The 25,992-nt window shown below is 43.7% G+C and overlaps 2 protein-coding genes and 1 long non-coding RNA gene across 7 annotated transcripts in view; 2 read left to right on the top strand and 1 right to left on the bottom strand.

Annotated features, from left to right (window-relative positions):
* The window catches only part of LOC105432999 (facilitated trehalose transporter Tret1-2 homolog), a 62,970-nt gene extending 46,538 nt beyond the window's left edge, over window positions 1-16,432 (bottom strand). The window contains exons 1-2 of one of the 3 annotated variants that reach the window (XM_011648056.3): window positions 14,091-14,232; window positions 6,338-6,897 (exon numbers count right to left, since the gene is read on the bottom strand). In XM_011648056.3, coding sequence (XP_011646358.1) covers window positions 6,338-6,361 — 24 coding nt within the window. In that variant the 5' untranslated portion in view covers window positions 6,362-6,897; window positions 14,091-14,232. Of the gene's footprint in view, window positions 1-6,337; window positions 6,898-14,090; window positions 14,233-16,154 lie in introns of those variants that run through there. The other 2 variants (XM_011648057.3, XM_011648053.3) reach the window with 2 other exon arrangements.
* LOC105433001 (Mediator complex subunit 20) overlaps window positions 1-25,992 on the top strand; it is a 78,441-nt gene that overhangs the window by 50,310 nt on the left and 2,139 nt on the right. For all 3 annotated transcript variants that reach the window (XR_016140211.1, XM_089081129.1, XM_089081128.1), the window contains exon 3: window positions 22,622-22,881. Coding sequence is in view for 2 of the 3 variants with exons in the window: in XM_089081129.1 (XP_088937255.1) it covers window positions 22,622-22,881 (260 nt within the window). In the remaining variant the exon portion in view is untranslated. The remainder of the gene's footprint in view (window positions 1-22,621; window positions 22,882-25,992) is intronic.
* Window positions 2,500-5,737, top strand: LOC148935795 (uncharacterized). The gene is made up of 2 exons (XR_016140219.1): window positions 2,500-2,784; window positions 2,977-5,737. It is a non-coding gene; the product is annotated as an uncharacterized LOC148935795 (long non-coding RNA).

The following is a 25,992-nucleotide window of genomic DNA, read 5'->3' as shown; positions in this document are numbered from 1 at the left end:
CGTCATTATTATCAGCGTCATCGCCGTTCTTAATGAACAACCGTACTTCTTACTTAACGTAACACGTTTGTAAAATGTTGACAAATCTAGAGAAATGTCAAAGGTAAGAAATTTATGATAGGAAGCTCAAAGAATTCGCTTTCTCCCTTTCTTTATATAGAATTCAGAATAATTTATTTAAAGAAAATTATTTATTCGTACGATGATTGGAAACTTAAACCATGAATTTTCGCAATCTTTGAAAGATCATCAATTATTTTGATAAGAAAATATTCTTGAGATCGCCTTAGTGTTGGTCCACAATAGATGATTTAAGCTTTAAGAAGTAAGAAATTCACCAATTATAATCGAATATGAAAAGAATAATCGACTATGATTGGTCAATTTCTTACGACTAAAAGATTAAATACTTATTGTGGACCGATACTTAAGCATCGGTGCATCGTAGACGGGGAGAAATGTTACGGGGATACAACGTTTAAGTGCACTTTAAAGCTCCCGCACTCTAAAGTAAAATCGGTGCTCTACGAAAGTATCAGCTGGCCTGATAACACGCATTCGCGTCTTCGTGTTTGCACACGTGCCCGCATCGGACGCGCCAACTGCATCGAATGCGCATTATCGAGAAGAAGAAGTGGGTGGCTCTAAAGAGAGAAGTGCTCTAGCGAGAGTACACGCTGTAAAAATGAATATCCTCTTGCATATACGCCTCTTTCTTTCCCTCTTTGCCTTTTTGTCGCATCGAATCTCTCCCTTTCTCTCTCGTTTTTGCGCTCTCTCTCTCTCTCTCTCTCTCTCTCTCTCTCTCTCTCTCCTCTACTTTGCCCTCCCCCTCCCTCTCTTTCTCCTCCTCTTTCCCGTCTCCTCTAATGTGTGTCGGTGGGTCGATCGGTATCTAGGTCGCGGGTTTTGGCAGTACGGCTCACACCCTCCCCGGCCTCCTTTCTGCATCACCGCCACCCTCGTCGCCCGAAACGCAACATCGCGCCGTATTCACCACGGATTTATGCAAATTTCAATTCGCAATACGCGTGCACCTCTGCACCGAAATATTTTTTTAATTTTTTTTTTTTTTTATATAGAACTACAGTTCTTAAAGTTAATTTGCTGTGTACACAGAGATCTTGCCGTTATTATCTCGGTGATAGGCATTTTAAATGAGTTTTAACAAAAGGGCGTCACTTTCGAAAAAAGATTATTTTAATCGGATAAATAATAACGCTTGGTCCTGCGGGGAGATTATGACGGAATATTAAATATTCTGTTTACATCGGCCGATCGATCGCTGCGGCGCGATCGGACTAATAGCCATTAACGCCGCGTAAATACGGCGTAACGCGTTGTTGACCCAAACAAAATTTCCCGACCGTATTATCGGACCGTTGCATTAGTCTCGAACCCTATTAAATCCTCGGTTTCGTCAAGGGTTCGTTACGACAAACGAGATTGGCGTGGATCATCCTCAATGTGCGTGCTTGTCAAAGCACTCATTACGACTCAATAATGTTTCTATGGGAAAAAAAGTTTCCTTCTCGTTGTCGGTCGTGCATTTTCCCAACATTTTCTAATTCGAAACAGCATGACGTTTAATCAAAATTTCGCCGAGGAACGTGGCTTTCTCGTGGAGACCGCGCTGCGCGAAGGTGATCGATAGGAACTCGATATCCTTGACGCGCTTTGGTGAACGGAATATTAAGTGTTACGAGCCGATTGTTGTAACACGATCAACCTAATCGCCATTAGAGGCACGTCGTTGACCCATACGTCAAATCCCCGTGCGTGTCAGTCGAGCATTTCATTAGCTCGCCGCATCCCTCTTTGGCGTGTGATATTTATTACGACAACACCATAGACGCGTGCTGTGACACGTTGATGGTAACGACGAAAGTTCGTACACGCAAGGCTCTCCAGGCCACCGTGATATTCATGTTCCCGTGCGCGATCGGAAGTCCCGATATATCATAAATTCGCGCGGAATTCTGATCGAGTTCCTCGCGAATCCCTCGATCGGCCACGTAGCGAAATTGATAATACGACCCTCCATTGTGGCGGCACTTAATCCTGTTAGAACTCAACCACTCGACCATAATACCCTTCGAGGCTACGTACACGGTAGCGATCGCCTCTCGCCTCGGACGATTTCATCGATTCGTGAATCGATTCGATCGCGCAAACGCGACCGTCGTCTCGAGACAAATCTGTCAGAAAATATTCAAACGCGACGTGACCTCGTCAATTTTAAATCGTGACAATTTTTCACATCATTTTTTTACTTTATCAGCTTCGATTTTGACCGTTTAAAATTAACGTTGGGTAAGCACGAGGAAAATATTTTTTTTCCGCTAAAAATACAATAATGCCTCGCGCGAAGCACATTTGTAACTTATTATTTTAAAGCTCGCGGGGACGTTTCTATCGAAAGCGGGGGCGATGGCACACGCGGGGGCGTGCGCAAAGGAAAATGGGTTAATGCGGATCTACGTGCGCGCACACGTGAATCAATTTGCGAATCTATATTTGCGCCGTACGTCGCGCGTCGTGCCATTTCGAGAGAGAAGTCACTGACGTCGCGTCGTCGGAAAAGTATCGCGAAGGCAATGTGCCGATGCGCGATGCGGCGCGTCAATCAGCCCGCGGACGGAAAATCGAGGGGGACTAAAACTCGAGGCGAACAAGAGCGGGCTCACGATGAGCATCAACGAGTGCAACAAACGCGATGACGGACGGGTCGACAGCGGCGATAAATTTGATGTCTTAAAAACGATGCGCTTTCCTCGTGCCTGGGTATTTATATACCGCGATTATTCATAATAAAATGAGAAATTTATGTAGGAAGGATAATATATTGAACAAGAAACTGCACATCGAGTACGACGCTGTTAACACGTATATTAGACATGTAAACGATATCTCGTAGCTTTTTACTCGCACCTGTCCTGTTAAAATCTAAGATTTGTCAAATGTTAATGTCCTCAGGTACCCATCCATCGCGCTGCGATCGCGCCGTATATCAGCGTAAACGTGATATTTCGGTTTTAACGAATATTAGAGCCCGGTGCGCACCCTCGTCTACGAATAGGAGATGATTCAGCTGACACCTTTAAAGTCTCGACAAAGCAAAAGAACAATGCAGCACACGATCGGCACGGCAGATTGTCGCGCGCGTGCAGCACACGGGCAGATTTGCAACGGGCGTCTGCGTCGCACGTGATGCCCGGGCGACTGTCTATGAATAAACATGCGCGAACCTCTATCGTTCGGCACCGAATCACCTGGATTTCGCAGCCGTGGGACGCGAAATATCGACGATCGGCAGCCTGTATGAGATTGGCTTCGGCATCGAAAAAGGAAGCATCGTCCACGACCATATTTGCAATATTTTCACACGCTGAGACTTAATAGGCAAGATTTTTAAATTCCTAATTTGTCCGAAATTTCAAACGGTTATTTTTAAACGATTAATTTGTAATGATAAATTAAAAATTTTTTTGTTCTTATCAAGAAGTTCTATTACTTTTACATCTCGATGGCTTAGAAGAGATACATACCTTCTGAAATAATCCGTATGTGTGTACGTGTGTGCGTGTATAAGTATTCTATATAATAATTTTTCATTAGCTTCCAACAAAGTCTTTGATGTCCGAAACCTTTGTTCGTTGCTAAGTGCTGAGTATTCTTGTCGGCTAACAATAAAAGCTTTGATGTCCTGCTGCAGAATTCGTGGAACACCGCCCGTTTTAAAAGAGTTAAACCTATTACCGCTGTCGTTCGTCTCTAGTAGACCGATTGCTAATAGCGAAATATAGTTTAACAGTGACATTAAATCCTTCTTTGACCTTGACATTTCTTAGTCAAATGTCTCAATTTCTTACTCGGTTAATTTTATCATTTAAACTACTTCTCCACTTATTTCTTCTTACATCATTTTCAACATCAAATTTTTTCGAAAGCAGCAATTAATCATTTCCCATTAAAACGAAACGAAGACATAACTTTACAGATTCTTTCGCTGAGAAAACATTTTTCGAATGAGCAGTCGTGCACTTGCACAAAAAGAATAATTTTGGATCTAAAAATTTGAACAGATACAGAATCTGAAATTTAATTTTCTCTCTCATTAAAGTTATTAACGTAAGATATTCAAATGATGAAAATAATGCAAAATTATGTTATATTCTAGCAATTAATTTAAACATCTACTATAATTACTTTGATGACCCAACGACATTATTTTTCAGACAAAACTGTTCTTTCCGCGATAATCACAGCTTCGCCGATCGAACGTCTGATGAGCGGTAATTTCTCCTAATATAAATAAGAGTACTAATCGTTTTTTCGCGAGGATGATTTTCTTGTCTTTTAACGATCTCCATGGCGATCGATATTGCGAGCGAGACGAATGCGAAAAGTCTCGATATAAAATCCGATCGCTATCCGATGGCCATCCCTCAGAAAAAGTTCCGCGCTCCGCTTTAACTTTGCGAACTCAGCCGCGCGGTGGCTTATGAAAGTGGGGGGAACGGGAGAGACGTGTCCCTCTATACATCGATAATTTATTCCTTCGGCTGCAGTAGCGATTTTTCCAACGTGTCAGCGACACTTTTACCGCTATATTTTATACGTCCGCTCGCATGCACGGCAGCGTCGGTGCAGCCGCTCTTGATGCGCGCTACGTCTCCTCGTCAAGGAGGAAGGTAATAATAATAATAATACGTCGTGCTGGCGCGAGAATCGATATACAAGATACATACATGCATAAATAATCCCCCACTCCACTCGGCCGCGGACGTGGCTGACTCGGCGGGTGAGCGATACTTCCGATATTGCGTCGAAAAAAAGAAAAAAGAAAAAAAATCGTAACGACACGATCGTCGCGCCAAGCGACGAATATATCGGTTATGATAAAACATACACGCGAATATATTATAGATTATATAATAATAAACGAAACGCAATCTGATAGTGCGACACATTCTGCGAGATTTAAGTAAAAGTCCCGAAAAAAAGGTGTGACGAAGAAAAGATTATTTAGATTTTTTTCATAATTATTCGAGATTTCGTTTCGTCTTCCCTCGGACATATCACGACGAGGTTGAAAGGGTTTTAAAACGGATAGCTTTAATTTCTCGGATGCAGTTGCGCGCCAACGGGAGATAGCACAGGAAGGATAGCAGACAGCGTCGGTCGATATTCAGGCGGCAAGGCTGCCGCTTGGCCTACGAGGTCCACGCTTATCTATTATGTTCTGGCTACGGCCATTGCGAACAATAACCACCGTACTGCGGTGAGATTCGAATTTGTCGTCAAGTACATCGCATTGTAGCAGCGACGCGAAACAGCGTCGTGTAATCTCGCCATACTTTATTAACTGGGCCAACATAATTTGCGACAGAGGGAGAGACCAGAGTTTTCACCCCGAAAATAGTTTATCGTAATCGCACTCCTAATGAAATGTTATATTTTTTAATGATCGAATGATGAAAGTAATCTCCTTTGCGGGATGAATGATCGAAGCGACTTGCATGACTATCGTCGCGATGATACGCATTTATGATCATATTTTGTGATTAAATTTCACTTTAAGGATACACACCTATTTTTATTTGCAATGACAAAATTATGAAGAAATTATAAATTATTCTAGATCGCATTTAAAAGAAATTTTGTGGCAGTTTAGAACCTGGATAAAAAATTATTTGAATATAAAATAGAAATTTGTTTTAATAAGAAACCAAAATCTCAATTTTTTTGCCATTTTTTTTGCCATTACTTCTTAAGTGTCTACATTGTCATTAAAACACACTTCTACTTATTTATTTAAATAATTTTTGATCTAGGTTCTAAAAGTTGCTAAACTTTTTTGTATTATTTTCAAATGCGATTTAGAATATTCTGTAAAATCTTTATATAATGTTTTCATTGTAAATATAAAAATAGGTGTAATACATCCTTAATATTTATCTCTCATTTTCGAGCACGTGCGAGCCCAACAACCCACTAACCGACTTTGAAGTTCACAGTGAGCGCTTCTTCAGCGAGTCTCCCGCGACTAAAAACTTTTGCTCGCGTCAGAATGAATACAACGATACGAATCGAGGTGTACCTCGCGTGAGTGCGAAAGAAAACAACTTATCTTCTAAGAGTAAACGTTTGAATTTGGAGCCCATACGCGCAATAAACCCTTTCATTATCCGGCAGCTTCAACTTGAGAACACCGGAGGGAATTTCCCATTTTCGTTATCTCGCGCGAAAGTCGTACCTCATCGTTACGGTGATTCATCCTTTTCCCGGCAAGCGCGCGTTCTTATTACTCTCAGAACAGATCCAGGCTACTTACGTAATATCTGTGATTCAGTGACATCTCTTCTCGTCTTGTTTTCGTCAGCCGCTTTCCTCTAGGAACTCGCGCGTCGCGGCGTCGCGATGATCTTCATAGAGTCGCGATCGGCGGTTGGACTGCGATTTTCATCCTTCTCCTCTTCGTTAGCTGACTTGAGTTGATACTTAAAATATTCCAGATGAGGTATCCACGATGAGCTCCGTCTTCGCGGGAAGACGCGAACTGGCGCGGAGTTTCTCGGGGAAACGAGCGTCTCGTACACGCGAGAGCAACGGAAGATATTTCACGCGCAATCGATACGTCGCTGTCTCCTTCCTACATGGGCAGTGTTATCCTTTCCTCGGAGGCGCGGTATCAGTCTTACATATTTATTGTCGGAGTTCCGCACTTATCTCTAAGTCGTCATTATTGTCGCTTTTGCTCGCGATTGTTTTCTTTACTTTATCTGGGTCATACGTCGTCGCCGTCGTTGTCGTCGAGCTATCTCCCTTCTTCTCGCCAGTTCTCCGGCACCACCTACGTGGCATAGATTTTATTTCGTCGTCCGAAAGACCGTTCTACGAATAGGATATAGAATGTCAGAAAATATTGCACCTAAGTATCCCGAAGTCAGCACGGAATCGCGCGATCGCATGTTTTTCCCTTTCTCAGTGGAATTGTTTTAACTGCGAAAATTATTTATTTGTTTTGCGATCGTTCCTTTAAGTCGAGTTAAGTTCACGAGATACTCGGTGATCCATTCCCTTGAAAATATTACGAATGATAAAAATTTTAATGCGGAGGCAAGAATGTTATTTACATTTTGAGAGAGATAAATGCTTCTCTCGCGAATAAATTATATTGTACTTGTGAAAAGAAAAAAAATATTCGGTCCACAGATTTTCCTACAAAAAAATGTGACGAGCGAAATTCTCGCGAATGCCGAGCTGCTTAAAGTTTTGACGAATAGTAATTAGGTTTTGAGAGATACTTTATGTGGATTATGTTATTTTTCTTAATTTTATTAATCCACATTATGTTAATTCCCCCCCATTTAAAAAAAATAAAGGAATTGGAAACGCAAAGGATAAAACTTCTTTTAGATATCTCAGGATTTATGCTTTTCAATCGTATCATTGTCGACGTGCTTTTCCGCCTCCGTATTTTCTAACGTTTTTCCACGTTCCCTCCGCGCGACTCGTGTCTTATCGTATCGGGCCGGCTAATAGCGCACAAGTATAAATAGTACGCATGCAAAACGTCACTGTTATGGGTCGGAGCTTTTAGCTCCGCCTGTAAAAACGTCGCAGTCCATTAGCGTCGCCGACGATGCAACGTCACTTCACGACCTATTAGAAGTTAGTCCACCACTTTTAGAAATAACTTAATTTGAGAGTTGTGCTGAATTGCGCTAGATTTGTGCTACATTGTGCTCGAATCTTAAAACCTTTTAATGAAAAATGTCATAAAAAATAAAAAAAAAAACGACATTTTAGACTAGCCCTCCACTTTGCGATTTTCTCGATTGTGCTAGATTTGTACTAGGTTGTGCTAACATTATGCTAAAATATTATCTTTAAAAAATAATAATAATAGAAGTTATGATAAAAGGTAGATTTGGGAAAAAAAAATATATATAAATGACATTTATTCTTGTATCATGACTGATACATCATCTAAAGAGCATACAAATGCATATCTAACATATACTCGCTTGGCACAACTCAGATATGTCGTTTTTTTTTTATTTTTTTGTGACATTTTTCACATTACGGTTTTAAAATTCGAGCACAACACAACACATTCGTAACACAAACCTAGCACAGTTCAGCATAATCCCTCAAAATAAGTTATTTAAAAGTGGGGGGGCTAATTTCTAATAGGTCACTTCACGCGCGGCGCGATGCAAAAATTCAACGCTCTCTCTTCCGTGCACGCAGTCGAGGAATGCACCATTCGACTGTTATTATTCGTACTGTCCGTAACGAAACGGAAATAAAATCGGACGCGACGCGGAGTGTGCCTTATGGTCCGGTGAGATGTTAAAAAAAAAAAAAAAAGAAATATGGCATCCGCGTTGCATACGAAACGTGATACGAATTCTCGAAATGTTTTGTCGGACGCCCATTTTACATAACGCGAACCTATCCTGATGGAAAATACGATATGAGAATAATTTCTTTATCAATATAATATTAATCTTCATAAAGCAAATTTTATTACTAAAGACTAATAAAAATATCTGTGTAACTACATACAACTTTTAAGGATAGTTTCGAAATATTTTTACGAGTATTTTTCACGGTCTAACGCGACGAAATTATGCTGGTCGGGAGATCGGCGACGTCAAAGATAGCGCGATTCGTGCGTCGCTTTGGCTATTGTTTCTCTCATTTCGAGACTCCGTTCCGAAGTCTCGGAAGCTGCTGCTGCTGCTGCTGCTGCTGCTGTTGTTGCTGTTGCTGCTGCCAATATCGGGATCGACAACGCAATATCGGGTCACGAAGTCCAGCCTCATGTCCCTGGCAGCAGCCGGCCGATAACTCACACGACGCACTGGCGGCACGGCCATTAATTCGATCGAATTTACCCGTAATTACCGTCGGATTAACCGGCGATTTTGATTCACGATTCCATCCCTGCGATTTTAAAACGTTCGTTCGTCAAGCGATTCGCTTCGTCTTATTGAACGCGACGACGATTACAAACCCGATTACGGACGCGAACGTTGATCGATCGTCCGAAAATCGATTCCGTTCCATTCGTTCTGTTTCGAATATAGAATTTAACCCTTCAGATCTGAATAATTTCGACTTGGCCTTTCGATCTCTTTCACGCTTATTACATTTAATTTTTTTTTTTTTTTTTTTTTTTCAGAAAAATCCTCGTGTGATGTCTCTCATATATCGCGACGTTTCTTGTAATATTCTTCATTAATCACTATCGCAGTAATGTCGCGTAACGTGAATAATTATTCGTTGCGTAACGAACGAAGCTAGATGCTGTCTTTCGAACAGCCATCGATGCGAGTTCGGCAGATTTACGATACGTTGTTTATGCGGCGCTTTTACCGAATTAACTGCGGATCGCGCTTTGGCAGCGAGGTGCGCTATTCGCTGCGTGTGCGGAAATCGGTCAATTTTATCGCCAACGATTTATTTCCGATCTCCATGAAACGTAATCGGTGCGGCGTGTCTATCTAGCTCGCGACTAGGGATCGATCGATCGGACATCAATTACGCGAAGCACGTGATGCCGGCAGAAACGTTGTATTTTCCGCAACGCCCGCGGGATGAAATTCCCGACCGACGGTCTATCGGTCGTTAATTTAAAAAACACGCATCATGTCTCTCTCTCTCTCTCTCTCTTTCTCTTTCTCTTTCTCTTTCTCTTTCTCTGCGCTCGTTGATGCCCAAGTCCCTTTTAATCCGCGTGCAGTTCTCTGACGTAGCGCCGCGTAATTTCTCGCGCATAATTCTCGTTCTAGGATATATCTTCATTCTAGGATATAAATTACCGCATATGATTATTGTAATCCAACATGTAACTATGTTTACTCGTATATTCAATATTTATTCTCTTCTGACGATAAATGTCGCGAATTGCGGCCGCGGTACTTGGAAGGAAGAAAAATGGGGGACGCGTAAGAAAGGGCGAGCGAACAGACAGGCTAGAGTAATATATCCCGGCTCGTTTGTAGGATTTGTGACGCGCAGCCAGCGAGAGGATATAAAAAAGGGAGACGCAAAGAGGAAGAGGGAGAGAGAGAAGTAGAAGGAGAGAAAAAGAAATCTCTTACGCTCCTCTCTTTATACTCGGTGGCAGGTTCCTACAAAGCGTCTCTCCTTCTCCTTTCCCCTCTCGCTCGCGCGGGAATAAATTATGAGAGTTGGCTGGCTGAAAAGTTTTGATCCCTGTACCGTTGCGAGGAGAGGATCTTACGATGGTGCTTCTCCACGGCGACCTTTTCTCGCGTCGCGCGCGAAGGGTATGACCGCAATCGCGCCACGAAAATGAGAATGAAAGGATCCCGTCCTTCTGACGCTCGCTTCCGCGTGACTTTGCAATCGATCAGATTTAAATGACAACCTGGACGCGGATAAATCGCAAGCGACGCTCGCGAAGTCATCGATCGTCGCGAGTTTTATTAAAAATTCATGGAGTCTTTAATATGCAAAAAAAAAAAAAAAATTCCGCAGACGCGAGAATTCAAAAGTTTCAGCCACGTTCGGTGGTCTGACGGTTCAACAGCCGTTTTCGAATGCAAAGTTCCATTGGCGTATTGCTCATTTCGCATAGTTATAATCATCTTTATTTATTATAATGCGCGCGGAAAGCATATTTTCCACAGGCACAGGATGCTGTGTAACCGCGTTTACGTTATACGGCATTTCGATGCGCGGGACGTCGCTTCGATTGTATTTGACATCGACGTAATAACCGTGAATAATATTCGTTAGCGTGTTTGTTTAATATCGGGAAACGCTACTCTCGACGTCGCGTTCAATTATACTCAATCGGAAACCCATTGCAATACGCGGCGCGCGAGTTTTTGCGAGGAGAGCAAAGATTGACGGTATGTTACCATAGATTCATTAAAGCGCGTCAGATCCGCCGTTGTGAATGGTCTTTAATTACGAGTTTATTGATGTCGATCGGCCATCGTCCAACATTCACCGACGCATCATCGCGATCACACAGCGAAATCGGGAACGAAAGTCGAAATGGGACGGCATTTTTGTTTGTCTCCTTTCTTTTTGTCATTTTTCTCACGGAATTCCGCACGGAAAATATTTTCGCAATAAATTACTACTGCATCAAAATATCTTCGTACAACAACTCATTGAATTAAACCTCCGGAATTCCGCAATTTATCGTTCGTTATTGTTCTCCAGCAGCACCTACATATTTATTAATTGCTCTACTTTGCTCGTTTATATCATAATTAGCTCTAATTAGCCGCAACAAACAATTTATAAGCCTCCTATTAAAACGCGGAGGAAAATCCCTCGTGTCGTGTCGCGAACTACGATCACATTTCCGAGAAATTAGCTTGTCACTTCAGTCGGCATTTGCATCTCGGATCGCGCGTCATTCTCCTTTCTCATCGCTACGCACGCGAAAAATCAAAACGACGACTACCCCGACGCGAAGACTGAACTTTTTCCATAAGCTCGGCGAGGAAAGTGGAAAGTACTTTGGCGAGGAGGCATACATATACGCCCAGCCGTACAAGCGCAATCTGCAGTATCGTGAATCGGAAATTTATTGCCCCCACACACAGAGGCACACATGTACGCAGAGTCTTTCGTTTACTTTTCACCCGTCGACGCCACGCTCCGATCACGATTTACGAACGCGTCGCACGTTTCGCCTGTACGAATTATCTCTTTCTCGCGTGTGAGATCCGAAACGTGCCTCCAAATTTTAATTACGAATTTTCTTTTGAAAAGTCCCGGAACGATGCGACTACAGTTTTCTCACGTAAGCCGAGGATAGCCCGCGCATAAAAAAATAATCGCCTATCGGCGAGTCGCATTGTAATTTCATGAAATTCATCGAACACATACACTTTTACGTATTTAAATTTTTTTCTATTTCATCGCACGGTGAAATCAGATGAAAAAAAAAAAAAAAAAAAATTCGTCCGTTATTGTGCGAATAGAAGAAGGTTCATTCATTCGGGCGCTCCATTTGTCGAGAGCATTGTTGTATCGTTACGTCGAGCCCCGATTAATTTTAATTGACAGGCGAACGAAGTATCGATATATACGCTACTGCCGCATACCGCGAGCATTAATCTTACCGATTTTTATCGTAATTGTTATCGCGAGCGCGGCATCGCCGTTACTTTACGCGGGACGAAGAGATCGCGATCCTCCAGGGAAATCGCGCGACGCGCGACGCGATAATGCGCGCGGATAGAGCGCAGGAACACAAAAGCTCGATATGTATTAACTGCGCAATCACGCGCGTATGTATCTACTCTGTAAATGTCTCCATTGTAAATGGATTCTGTCGCGCGCGCGAATTACCGTAACTCATCGCGCGCGAACGTGTCAGAGGCCGGATTGAGGCGCGCATTAAATCAGTTGTCGCTGCAGCGACGATTAATTTAAATTAACGTGCGGGCGATCTTGCGCACGTGATTTAGGATGCAACGAGAACCCGAAAGATCCCTCATCCCGCGTCATAAAAATTGCATCGTGCGAAAATCCCCATCGGCGCGAAGGTTGCGAAGGTTGCGAAGGTTGCGAGGGTCAGTGCGAAGGGATTCCATTCTATAAAGGTCGATACTTGACATTTGCCTTAATCGACGTCGAACTGAGCGCGCAATCCTCGCGGAGATCTCTCGCTGATTCTTTTTTTTTATTTTTTTTTATTTTTTTAAATTTATTCTGAACCGTGATACCGTGCCATTTCAAGTCGGACGTTTAATCTCATGAGGTCTTACGTTTATTCTTTAAATTAGATAGCGGAATTAAAAACGTTGAAGCTTCTTCTAATCCAAGAGGCTAATTTAAAGTCAATATCTCCTCTTTTTATCCGCGTTCGGATTATAATAAATGTCACTTTAAATTATTTATGATGTCGGTGCAAATGATAAATACTGTAATAATTTAACGATCATTGTGAGCGCGTTATCGCCGATGGTTGCGAAGCGGAAAATCATCGGTCTTTGATAGCGAAGAGAGAGAGAGAGAGAGAGAGAGAAAGAGAAAGAGAAAGTCACTCTGCTCTTTCTCCGCAGATTAAATTCTTCGATTGATCGCGAAGCGTAAAATGAATAGGGGGATCTATAGGAAAGAAAAGGTAGAGAGAGCAAGAACGCGGGCTTCTATCTATGTTCCTCATAACGCTCCAAGTTTTGTACGGACCAATAACCTTCCAGTACGCTATTAAATCGTATGATAAACCCTGCACATCGTCGGAGCTTATGCGGCCGGGATATAAAACGGCGGGGGAAAGGTCGAGCCGGTGCACAATAAGTAAACCCCTCGCGCCAGTGAATTTTTGCTGACGCGAAACGATGCGACGCGACGTCGCGCGCGTCCATGATGCAGCTGTTACCGATGGACCGATGTGCAACACTGCTCTTTTTTAAAGCTAACATGAAGCTCCACATGATCGTGCCGAACATCCGAACAACTCCGTCCTCCTCCATCGAAAATAATCCGCGCCCGATATTCATCAACTTTTCAACCGTTAGAGAGAACTAATTCACTCGCTTTCTCTTTAATCAGCGCGAAGAATCCCGTTTGTTTAAGTTTATCAGTATAGTTCTTCTTATCGTTCCGGTATCTCGTAAATTTTTTGTCTTTTTTTTTTTACGAATTGTACTCTGATTTCGAACGAATAATTTATCATTTTTATACAAAAGAGAAATCGCAACGAGCGCCAGTCAATTTCATCCGCGTAGCCTTTAAACTCGCGTCTTGAACCTCAACCAATACTGTAACGTCGATATCGTCGCGAGCATCGCTCTCGCGAAAAATCGATTAATCATATCCCGATACCGTTTAGTCACAGCGTTTCTTCGAGATCAACGCGAGATCCGTGACCGATGTAAGCCGCGATTCCGTGCTTCTCTCGCCTCTCGCGACAGACGCGAGCTTCTCACCTACGCCGTGCCGATTCTCATCGTCGTTCGCGAAGCCGATCGGCTTCGAGAGACGATCGCGAGAAGATCGCGTGGGCGAGCAGCGCGGCACGCCGGGTGCGGCTGCATCGACTGGTCAATGCATCCGCAGCGCGGCGGGTGATTAATCACCTTGCTCCGGTTTCGACGAGGTGCACTTCCTTCCTTCTGGTAGACCGCATCGCGCGCGCGGCCCCGTTGAAAGGTTGGTGAGAAAGAGAGAGAAAGGGAATGGCGATCTCTTCGACCGCGATGCGCAAATTTTTTTACAGTCCCTCGCGAAAATCGACAGAGAATTCTCTCGTCCTTTCCGCGCGCCCGACGGATCTTCTCTCTCTCTCTCTCTCTCTCTCTCTCTCTCTCTCTCTCTCTCTCTCTCTCTCTCTCTCTCTCTCCGGGATTTCTCCGGGGCTCCGTCGTTGTTTCTCCTCTACCGAGGCACAGCCGATCGCGCGATCGGTCGTCGTAAAAACGCGGTCGTCGTTGCGCCGCATGGAATCATCTCCTCCTCCACCTCTGCTTCTTCTTCCTCGACGAGGCGGATCGGCGCGCGGCGGATTATGCAAAGCCGTTCTGCTCGTCGTTCGTCGTCGGGGCTGGCTCCGCGAAATGCACTCGCGCGTTCACTTCCATCCATTATCGGCCCGGAGATCGAGTGTCGCCGTCCCGAACCCTCTGCAGAATCGAAGAGTCGCGGAGTTGTTAGCCTCGCGAGGTCGAGATCACCCGTATCGCAGACTTCGCCCGCGTAACGATTGTGCCCGCGTGTAATCGCCAAAGCCATCCGCAGCGAGGCGAATGCACTCGCAACGATCGTATGCGCGTGACACAATGGACCATTTTTCCGATTCGTGCAAAATTTTCGAAGGCAAAAAATATCATTGAAATTCTCTCGTATAAATATTAAAAAAAATATATATATCAGGACGAGAGAGGAAGAACATCTATTAATTTTGAAATTCGTAGGATACACGAGAGAGAAAGAGGGAGGGGGGAGATTCGAAGATCCAATTCTCGAAAGCCGGACGTATAGGCGGATGAATTTAAATCCTGTCTTTAAGAGGCTTGCCTCGCCAGGAGGAAATTTTTCTCACCGAGATCGTGATATGTCATCATATTAGCCTCAAACACAGACGCACGTTAGCGATGTCAGGCTCCTGTTCGTAATTATCAAGGAATGAATATTTCAGTGTACATCAAGGTTATTGAAAAGTAATGCAACAAACGCAACGAAGGCGTAACGTTTCTTAAATCTTGTTCATTAAATGTTTTTATGCTGACAGGATTCGTTTTGCAACTCCTTTTTCTTTTGAAGCTTTCACGATAAGTGTCTCTTATTTTTCAATAGTTTTCTCGTTTTTTACGAACGAGAAAGATAATACAATCGATCGTTAAGTGTTCGCCTAATCAATCAATCGCTGGCCATTTAATCCCGCTAGAAATTTCACGTGCAATTGATTCCGCAATTTCATTTACTTCTCGCATTTTCCCCGGGAATGTAAATGGTCCATTAATCGGGTCCGCAGGTTGCCTAATTCAAGAAGCGTTTCCTCGAAGCGTTAATAGCCAGCTCGAGGATAGTCTCGCGTTTCTTCGAGAGATTGCTGTTTCGAGACACCCCTTCTTTAATCGAGTTTGAATAGATTCTTTTTAATCGTCGCTCGCTATCGAGCGACGACCAAATCCGGCGCTTATCAAACTTAAGCGCTGATCTGCGACTCTCGCGTTGCAGCGACTTTGGCGATTATCATGTACACGACAGTGATCGATCAAACGATACAGCCGCATTCGAGGACATTTGATTTTTTTCTTCCTCGTTCGACTCTCTGCACGTTCGCGAACGCCCGTGAACTGCACCGAATCTCAACAACGAATGTAACCTCGCAACGATTCCGAGCGAGTGAGATCGGAGCATCGAGAGAAACGAAGCATATCTCGAAAATGAAAAATTCACATTGAATCGTCGAATTTTTAATTGATTAATAAGATTGTACGAGTTCACGCCTCAACGTCAATCGAGATGATCTCACGCGTCGGTTTTAGAGCATTTTATCGCAGCATTCATGTCGTCGTGAAGATATCCGCGTGTTTTCTCGCTATTTTCTTAATTATCACACACATCTTTCGCTGCCCAGCGTATGCATGTATGTATGTGTGTGTATGTGTGTGTGTGTGTATATATAAATGTATCACCACCTTGTCGCACTCGCGTCGCATCGGCGTGGCACCCGCCGCGTTGCACCCATCGCAATCGCTGTTCTCGCTTTTCTGCGAGGAGAGATCCCTCGCGGGTTGCAGAACCGCTTTAACCCTCCTTCGAGATGCGACGCGAGAAAGCCGGAGGAAGTGAAGATGGAGGCGGTGGGAAAGGAGCTGGAGAACGAGGATTGCGACGAAAGCGCGACCCGGAGTCCACCCTCTCGCGCTTCCTCGACCTGCTGCTGGCGTGCCACCCGGCCACCACGACGATCGAGACGTACATACCCGACGATGAATCGCGGCCAACTGAGAGAGGGAGAGAACGCAGCCCCCTAGACACTACCCCGTCGGGTTGGCTGTGGCATCGCGCACGAAAACCCCCTGCGCGCAATCCCCCTTCCCCTCCTCCCCCTCGCCGCCGTCGCTTCCGCCGCGCGCGGATCCGCATGTTTTGTACGTACGGGGGCAAAGAGGAGGGGAGAAGTGAGAAAGAAGGGGAGGAGGGGAATTGAAGAGGAGAAACCCGGAGAGACGCGATGTTGGAGGGTGGACAGAGAGAGAGAGAGAGAGAGAGAGAGAGAGAGAGAGAGAGAGGGGTTGGACTACCTCAGGGCTACAATGACTGCGAGTGGAGTTACTAGGTTAGGTCTGGGTTAGTTTAGATGGATCGGGGATCCTTGCAGAATGTAGAATGAAAGGGGTAGGTCGAAGGGTGCCGGCAGCCCGATTGGGAAAAAGAGCGGGGGTTAGGGGGGCATTTGTCGGCTTGTCCGGAGAGTTTCGGCGTATATTTTTCAATCGGCGTTACGTGCCGCTTTTTAAGTGGTCTCTATTTGCTCGTTTCGCATGCGACGGTTTCTCGGAGTCGGCGATTTTTTCCGAAATCGAATAAGCGAATGGAGGTCGTCGCGAGAACAAAGACCCGATACGCGTCGCGAGTTTCCAATATCAAAAAATAGAATTTTTGAGGGAGGAAGGACTCGCTTTTCCTAGATAGTGTTTGTTTTTCTCTCGGCAAAGAGAGTTCTCGCGAACAAAAGTCTATTCTTTGCTACCACGGATGGGACCACCTCTTTCATTCGCGATCCCATTCGAGTTGACTTGTTCGCAACGTTCGTAAGTGCAATTGCGATTAGAATCGCGCGATTGTACGCGTCTGTTGCGGTCTGTTACACGAGCTATATATCCCCTCCCCGGAGGGAGGGAAGGGGGGAATAAAAAAGCCGGGACCGGAATAGAGAATCGGAGGGAGATTTAATGTATCCCGCCGGCTTGTGTACAACAGCTTAATCCGGATCGATCCGAGGAGATTATGAACGGGCGAATCGCCTTACGGCGAGTCCCCGAGTCCCCCGGCCGGTATAAATAGTTTGCTAATTAATTCGCGCGGCGGAGATATAACGAGATACGTATCGATGCGACATTTTGCATTTTCGCTCGACATTTTCGACGGGAATGTAACGACGCGCAGAAGGACGCGTGGTGGATATGATTTTATCCTGGAATTACCGTCGTAAAACGAGTACATGGAGGACGCGACGCGATAATATCGTAAACGTAACAACTTCATACGCTGATCCTAATTAATGTCGCGATAAAATACGGGGGGGTAGAGAAGGATCACGCGGACACACCCAATGAAAAGCTCTTTCACGGCACGGACGGGCTGAATGGTGGATAAATTGCTCGACAATAAAGTCTCGTGGCATCCCCGCGCGCGGGCAGCCTCCCCGCGGGGCTCCACGTTTTGGAATTGGGGAGGCTATACCGGTGGATCGGAATACCCTGGGGGTCCGAGGTACAATGGCGCCCGGTGATGCTCCAAGTTGTTTTACGTCACAAACTTCGGGAGGGGGAAGGGGGGAGGAGGTGAGGGCTGAAATCGAAAAGGGATGGGCTACGCTTGCCGCGACCTTTTCTCTTGGCCTTTTTTTCTTGTATCTCTCTCTCGTTTTTTTTTTTTTTTTTTTTTCTTTATCGACCGTCACAATTCTCTTCATCGGGAGAATCCCCGCGCGACCGGGGCTAATCGAGAATCTCGTTCCGCGCGCCAGCTCGACGGACCCGTTCGAACGTCAATTTGTCACGATACACCGCGAATCGCGTCGCACGCGTCATTGCGTTTCGCCGTGCAGCAAGAGGGAACTGCACTCTCGTAACAATGTCACGCTTCGATTCGAGCGCTTTCGATCCGTGGCGCGTTATCGGATACGGCTCGTACTAGAAATTCATTCGATATCTCGATATATATCCCGACCAACAAATCCGACAAGATAGATCCTGGATAGATTATCGGCTCATCGGGTCTTACCTTGATCTATTAATAATGTCGGATGCAAGATAGAGATGCGATCGGACTCGCGAACGCGATGAAAACGCGAGAACGTCAAACAGCGATTTCTCCCCCGTTCCTCGGCCGCGCCGGAGGTACAAAAGGTGCCGGCTTTATGAACTTTCGCTGGGTGGTGGTTCGTCGCACGGGTAGCAGCTGAAACTTTCAATAAAGCAATCGCGAATCTCGCGAATCTCCCCTTCTCCCCGACGAGAAGAGAAAGAGAGAAAATAATCCCCTCGATTCATCGTCGTCGCCCGTTCCCTATAATACCGCATCAAGTTATTCCGTCAACGCTTTTTCAAATATCGACCATTAATCGCGCCGTAATTTAAACATATTAATTGAACGTGATCAAAAAACACCTGTTGTAAAATGCCGTATCATCACGCCCAACGTCGCGTTTAGCGTTAAATATTTTATGTCGCGTTAATGAATAAATTTACTGCGCAAGTATTCAATCCGCCCTATCTCTCCGGCGCGGATAAAATGAAGAATTTTATTGACAAAGGGGCATCAAATCTCTTTAAAGTAAATAAATTGTTAAAAAATGAATTGTTTCATTTGTAACTTACTTTATAACTTTCCTAAGAAAATGCAATAAATTTTTGAACGGATCGATTCGATAATTAAAAATCCAACATATCCAGTTCAAAATTTACTCCGTGATTTGTGTATCGGGGGGGATACGGTTCCGGCGCTGTCTGGCGCATTTTGAAATATTCTCAGTGCGCGAACCGGATGCTGAATAATTGCGAAATTCATCTCCTCTTCTAGCCGCAAATTCTCCGCGCTCTTGTTTTAATTATAAGGCTCCCCCGGAGGCATTGTACGGCGTACGCCCCGTCCGACGTATATTTTGCAGCGCGTCCAAAATTACGTTTGATTTATCGCGCGAATAATGCGGCGCTTTATATAGTAATGCTTCGTCGATAATATTTCTCTTCCCCTCGCCGATCCCTCGCTCGCAGCTTGAAATTGGATCAACGGCTCCGGCTCCGGACGCCGAGCGACAAAACAGGTGCAACGTGGAGCGCGACCGCTCAATGAGAGTAATTAATTGCCGCGACGCCGCGATGAGACGTGTCGACCGAGAAGGACGAGGAAAACGAGACGCGATCTGACACGGTCGAGATTGTAAAAATTACGTTTTACGAGTGAGCGAGTTACATTTTATCCTTCCCTCGTCGAGGAAAACGATCGATCATCGGCATGAGCGTGATGAAAGAATATGATAGGCTAATCAGTTGATTGGGTCTGTGATTAACAGATCTATCTGTCTGCATCAAGGTATAATCCGATGCGGATGCGAAAATTTCATCAGCATCAAATTCGCGCCTCGCGTCGGACGAATTAACGAAATATTGCGTTTCGACGGTCGCCTAATCAGCGCTATGACTATAATCGGATAACAGAGAAATTATCTGTTCCCGGTATCGTTGCCTGATAATTGTCACGCGTCGCATTACCGGCGAAATTAAAGTAATACGTTTTGACGATGATGATGCGTGATCGCATTATGTCCGAACGATGAATACGCACGCACAACGATGGGTAATCTGAAATTTTAGCAATTATTTGAAATCGGACAGCTCGTGCACGTCGAAAATGAAAGAGAAAGGGAGAAATCAATTTTGCAGTTCGACATTTGAATAAAACGTTTCGAAATCGCGATTTCAATCAGAATTTCTTTGTAAGGATGATGTCTTGATGAAATATCGAGAAAAAGAGACTCGTTATTAATCATCTTCCAATTTGCAGCATTACGTAATATATTTTTACAACTGTGCGAGCTCCTAATCAAAATTCCATTCAAGTATAATCTGTCTGAAATTAACTGAAGAATATACGATCTTTGCCCCTCTCTCTTTCTCTCTTTTTCTCTTTGCTTTCGAAACTCAATTCGTCAGGAGCCCATTATTCTCAACCGTTAATCACTTCAGAATCATAGGTGTCACAATTTTGTGCGGGGGAAAAAATCGATGACCAGAGATCGACCGAGGAATTTCTAAGTAACAAGGATATTCCGTTCATTGGTTTTCCTTTTTCTCCTTCTCTCCTTCTCTCACATTTTTTTTTTCTTGCAAACGCAGGTGACGGCGGGATCTGCGTTTGCGGCTCTTGCGGTGCGTCCGCGTAACGGCGCCGCATAACGTGCGATGCAGACGATGCGGTATGCGGCATGCGGCGCGTCACAATACCGTACGATCGTTGGTGCAAATTGCAGCGAAGGGGTAAGGAGGAGGAGGAGATGGCGGAGCAGGAGGAGAAGGAGAAGGAGGAGGAGGAGGAGGAGGAAGATTCGAGGACGGAGGGAGAAACAGAGAGAGAGAAAGCAATCCGCTCGTTCGTTAATCTGTGGTCGTTCGAGCACGGATGAGATGTATACGTTTGCCGTTTTGCAGAAGTCACGTGTATCGGAACGCGCGTAAAGCTGCTTAAAGTACATCGAGTTACGACACATTGCTCCCATCGGTGGAATTATTCGCGTTACACGAGTGTATAATGCCAAATGGGAAATAGTTATTTGACCGGCATATACTCTCGGTTCCCAACTGGTCGGCTCTTGCCAATAATTTTGCAAAGTTGCTCTGATCAGCAACGCCGTCGCTTTAATTGAGAGAATTATGTTCGATATATTATTGTGTCTTGATGATTTCGGATTTTGAGTAAATGCGCGGAAATTATTTCCGAGCAGTCGCCCGGGGCATTAGATCGAGTATTACCGGAGCGATAAATACATTGATCGGCAACCCGAAATTAGAGCACATAAAACTGTCCGCGGTCGTTCGCCACGCGAATGAAAAATTTGGTGTCACTTGGACGCGTCCGCGCTAAAAGGGTCCGCGTTATAGCAGATAAATTATTCATACGTTAGGACCTACACATCCGCGCCCTGTTATTACGTGGTCGAAGCACGAGCTGAGCGGAGCGACGCGGCGGACGAATTATGAATATTCAGAAGAGTTCACACGTCGTAAATTTAAACCGCGTCGCGTGTTCCTGCTTTGTAGATGAACAATGGACGTGTAATAGCGCACCCCGTTCCAGTGAAACGCGCGATTCTCTCTTTCTTTTTTTCTCTCTAACTCCTCATTACGAGCAAGTTTATCATAGTTTTGCGACGAGTCGCGGAATTAACTCTGGCAAATCTCGCTCGCGCGGGATTATTATTATTATTATTATTATTATTATTATTATTGTTGTTGTTGTTATTATTATTATTATTATTATTATTATTATTAACGCAATATCGAGTTCCCGGCGACGTCGCCAATCTCTCGCATCGGCAATCTCGATAGACAATCTCTCGATATACTTCGCGATGCAAGTCGACGGCGCGCAACCGCCGCACTTGCAACTTCAACGACGACTCGGGATTGAAGTTTAAGCTGCGTCCGACTTTACCACACGATCGCAATATACGTGCACGTGAGCTTCTATCGTGGAGATAATGCTTGCAACACGTCAAGGGCCTCACTGTCGCGCATGATTGCCTTTCGACTGCGATTCTCTTGCCCCTCGCTGCACAGAAGCCTGAATTAGAAGAGGCGTTAATTGCCGTAAGCCTATTCGTGCGTAAATGTAGATTCAACCGCAACTACAGCTGCACGAAATGAAAAGTAGATTCTTGCGTATTTCCCAATCGGGCACTGAGAGAAATTATTCTTTGGACTTAACAAATGTTCTTAAATCTTAAAAAATTTATTCGAAATAGTCCAATCACATTAATGTTTGAACTAACAAATACGATTTTTTAAATATCGAGCAATATATATTTTTAAGTTAGTATTTTTAAGTAAATATTTTTTAAATATTTTAAGTAAGTATTTTTAAATAAATAAAATGTTTGACTGATAGTAATAATTGATTATATTCTTCTTTTTATTTAAACATTATTTTTATTGTGCAATTTTATACTGAATATGTTGGAAAAAAATGTTGTTATATAAGAAAATAATAATATTTTTTTGTAATATTTTCTATATATTTACACAAAACTTGCATGCATTTTGCAAGCGATTATTTAAGCGATCGATTTGAAATTTCTGATATCAATTATTTCTCTATGCTTGACGTCGAACACATGACAGAACTTGTACTTAAACAAGACACTTGTGTGACTTTGCAGGCGTTCAAAGGACCGTGCACGTGTTACACAATTCGGAGCAACCAGCTTCGGTATTCGCCCTCCTCGAGTCGGGTAGCAAAGTGGTACCATTGATAGCGGATGGCCTGTTCGATCTGCTGATGTTAAAAATGACGAATATTTATACCAGTAAGAAGCAAACGAAGATCGAGTCCAAGGGTCCGCGATTCGAAATCGGCGATTTTTGCGTCAAATTGGGCAGCGTGACGATGAGTCAAAATTTCAAAGGCGTCCTGGTAGAAGTAAGTGACACTCCATATTCCTCTCGAAAAGAGAAGGAACTTCCTAAAAGTGACGTCGAAGAATCGTCGGTCCGATCGCTTTTTCTACGAATCTTTGATCCACGGAAATTCCCGACTCTTTAAAGTGATATTCTTCATTCCGATCTGCTGACAGCTGATCGTCGTTTCCGATATTTTTAATTTGGCCTCAATTTTTTTTTTTTTTATAAAAATTCACGTGAAAAAAGCCTGCTTTTATATCCATACAGAAAAAGCAGATATCTCTTTGTTTTCGACCGTCGTTCCTCTTCCTTTGATCATCATAAATGAGAACGAGGGTAATCTCCTGCAATATTCGAATTCACGAGCGAAACAATGTTGGTTTCGAATTTCTGAATTCCCATCGAATTCTTCGAGAAGGGACATTTCGGATGAATCTCCTTCATGCTTTCGGTGCCTTTCTTCCCCCTTGCCAATCAGGCGAGCGTGCATTATCGATTGACAATTCGGACACGAGACTCCCCCTTTCCGCGCAAATCGCGTATGTACATACACCGGTTATAGATACGCTTTAGGGGCGGAACGTGGACGCCACGCACCCCTCGTGCCGCATGGCGAATACGTGTCTCGCGTGTCAAACTCGGCACGCCCGAGATATTTCATGCCGACCACTGCTGATCAGAAGTACGCGAGAATAATCGCCTAATTAAGTGTCAAATGCCAACGATAAATCTTGATGTCGTCTCATCGATTGTATAAGCTCAGACACCATTTAAAGAATTAAAAAGAAAATTAGTTTTAACATATTGGAAGTCTTTAATCGAAAAATACCAAAACATTCCTTCGTTGGTCGAAAGTAACTTTCCTAATTCTTTACATTTGATTTCTTATTTTTTATTCCTGTTAAATATATCTGAATTAATCACTTCTATTCTTTTATATATATATATATATATATATATATATATATTTTATTTATATATATTTAAGATTAATTCTTTTCTGTGTGTGTGTGTGTGTGTGTGTGTGCGCGCGCGCGCGCGCGCACACACACACACACACACACAAAAAGAATTAGTCTTAAATCAAGGTTATATATTCTTATATATAAGTAAGAATATTATCTTTATTGTAGATGCATGTGAAGACTTCGATGTATGTCACCGTGCAACGTGTCTCACGCACGTGTGAGCACGTGCGTATCGAACACATTCGAATGCATTATCTTGATACTATTAAGTTACAAGTCCGACCAACAAAATTTGCACTAGAGCAACAAATTAGCACATAAATAGCACTAAATTTTTTATGGCGAATTCAATTTGCGATAGTGGGGGTTCCATCTTGATGGAAATACTATCCTGTATCTGTAAACATGTACGATATGTGATATACATGATATAGGGAACGTCATTACGAATTGTCGCTTGCCGATGCCCCCAGGCTTATCGAATATTCCACATACGTTTAACACAGAATCACGATCTCGCTTGTACAACGCGCGTTCTAAAATTATCGCTTTTTCGTTTTGCTTCTGTTAATATCGTTTGTTTAGTTAATAACTTAATCGAATTGCAAACTATTAATCCGCGCGAGTTTATGCAAACTATTAATTCGAACGAGTTTCGTTCTCCTGAATGCACGTGATCAACGTGCCAACTCCATTCCACTCGTACAACGCGTAAGTTATAAATGAACAAATATCTCCTCGATTCCTTTCTTCCCGAAAAATAAGCACCACGAACAATACGCGGACATCACTTTCATGCTCGGTTCTTAAGAACCCCGAAAGAGATCCCGAGCTGTTTCCTTTTCTTCTTTCGCCTCGACGATCTCGCTTCAGACTCCGGCGTTTCCTCGATGATGCGGCTTCCGGTATATATCTTCCGCAGACCCCCCACGGATTCATCCCGGCGGTCACGTACACCTTCACCGTACACCTTCACGTGTGTACATCGTACACACACAACCGTACAGCGACACCGGCTTTAAATGCTCCAGCAGCAGCCATTCGTATCGGTAACTGCGCCGTTTGTACAGCAACCGCAACGTCAAATACGTCACGATAACCCCCCCCCCCCGATTCCTCCCCCATTAATTTCAATGGTGAAACCCCCGCGCGGGACTCGCGTTAAATCTTCGCTTCCACCTGGCCTCTTTCGTCGACTCCCGAAACACTTTTCTCGGGATGGCTTCCTTCCTCGGCATAGCAGCAGAACGCTTCCTTCCTTCCGCTCTTTTATTCACCGCCGCGACTCCCGCACTTGACTGCAATCACTTATCAGCGCGTTGAATGTGTGTCATGGACAATCAACAGCCGAGGAAAAAACGTATGCTTTTCATTACTGTTGAGGAAATAATGAATAGTTCTTGGAAGAATGTGATTGCTATGAAAACCAGTGTCAATTTTTTTGAAATTTTGTTGAAACACCCATAGAAATTTACATTTATTTTGCGAACTTAACAAAGAACTACTAAAGTATTGGAGAATTTGGTTAAATAGATCTGAAGTTAATTTATTGGAAGCTATCAAAATAATTATATAAGATATCTAAGCATGATAATACTGCAAAAATTTTTTATGTTCCAACAATGGAATATTTGAATAATCATTTTGACGACTTAATCGAAATCGTATATCTGGTTAAATTTTTTGATACTTCAGCAAAATTGTTCTTTCTTATTATGTATTAACGTGCGCTCCATTGTTCTATAGACAATATCGCAATTATTTGTGTGTAAATTCCAGATTCGAATCAAAATTTAACTTCTAAATTTAATAAATTACTTTTAAAAGATAACCAAGAACGATTAATAAATCACAAGTATCAATAAACTTGAATTCCAATTGATTTTAACAAAGTTTTTTAACACCACAGCGGACGAATGTGGGGCTGCGTTTTCACGACAAATGCACTTCCGGTCCGATTCGCGCTTTTTGCGAATTTTTAGTTTGCAATTCACTGTCATTAAATGTGCCAGCACAGTTCCGAATAATACCATCTCGTGATTTCAAACCGCTATGCGGTCATGCACGACCGAATAGCCAGTGGATTCCACAGATTTTAGTTTAATTGGCGTCGCTGGAATAATCTCGGGAATTCGAAGTTCTGAGAAACTCGGCCGCGTAAA

This window comes from Pogonomyrmex barbatus, unplaced genomic scaffold (assembly GCF_055798465.1).
Source record: "Pogonomyrmex barbatus isolate J1 unplaced genomic scaffold, ASM5579846v1 scaffold4, whole genome shotgun sequence".
Taxonomy (NCBI): Eukaryota; Metazoa; Arthropoda; class Insecta; order Hymenoptera; family Formicidae; genus Pogonomyrmex; species Pogonomyrmex barbatus.
The sequence above is the reverse complement of the archived record's forward strand: the minus strand, read 5'-3'. Positions and strand labels throughout refer to the sequence as shown.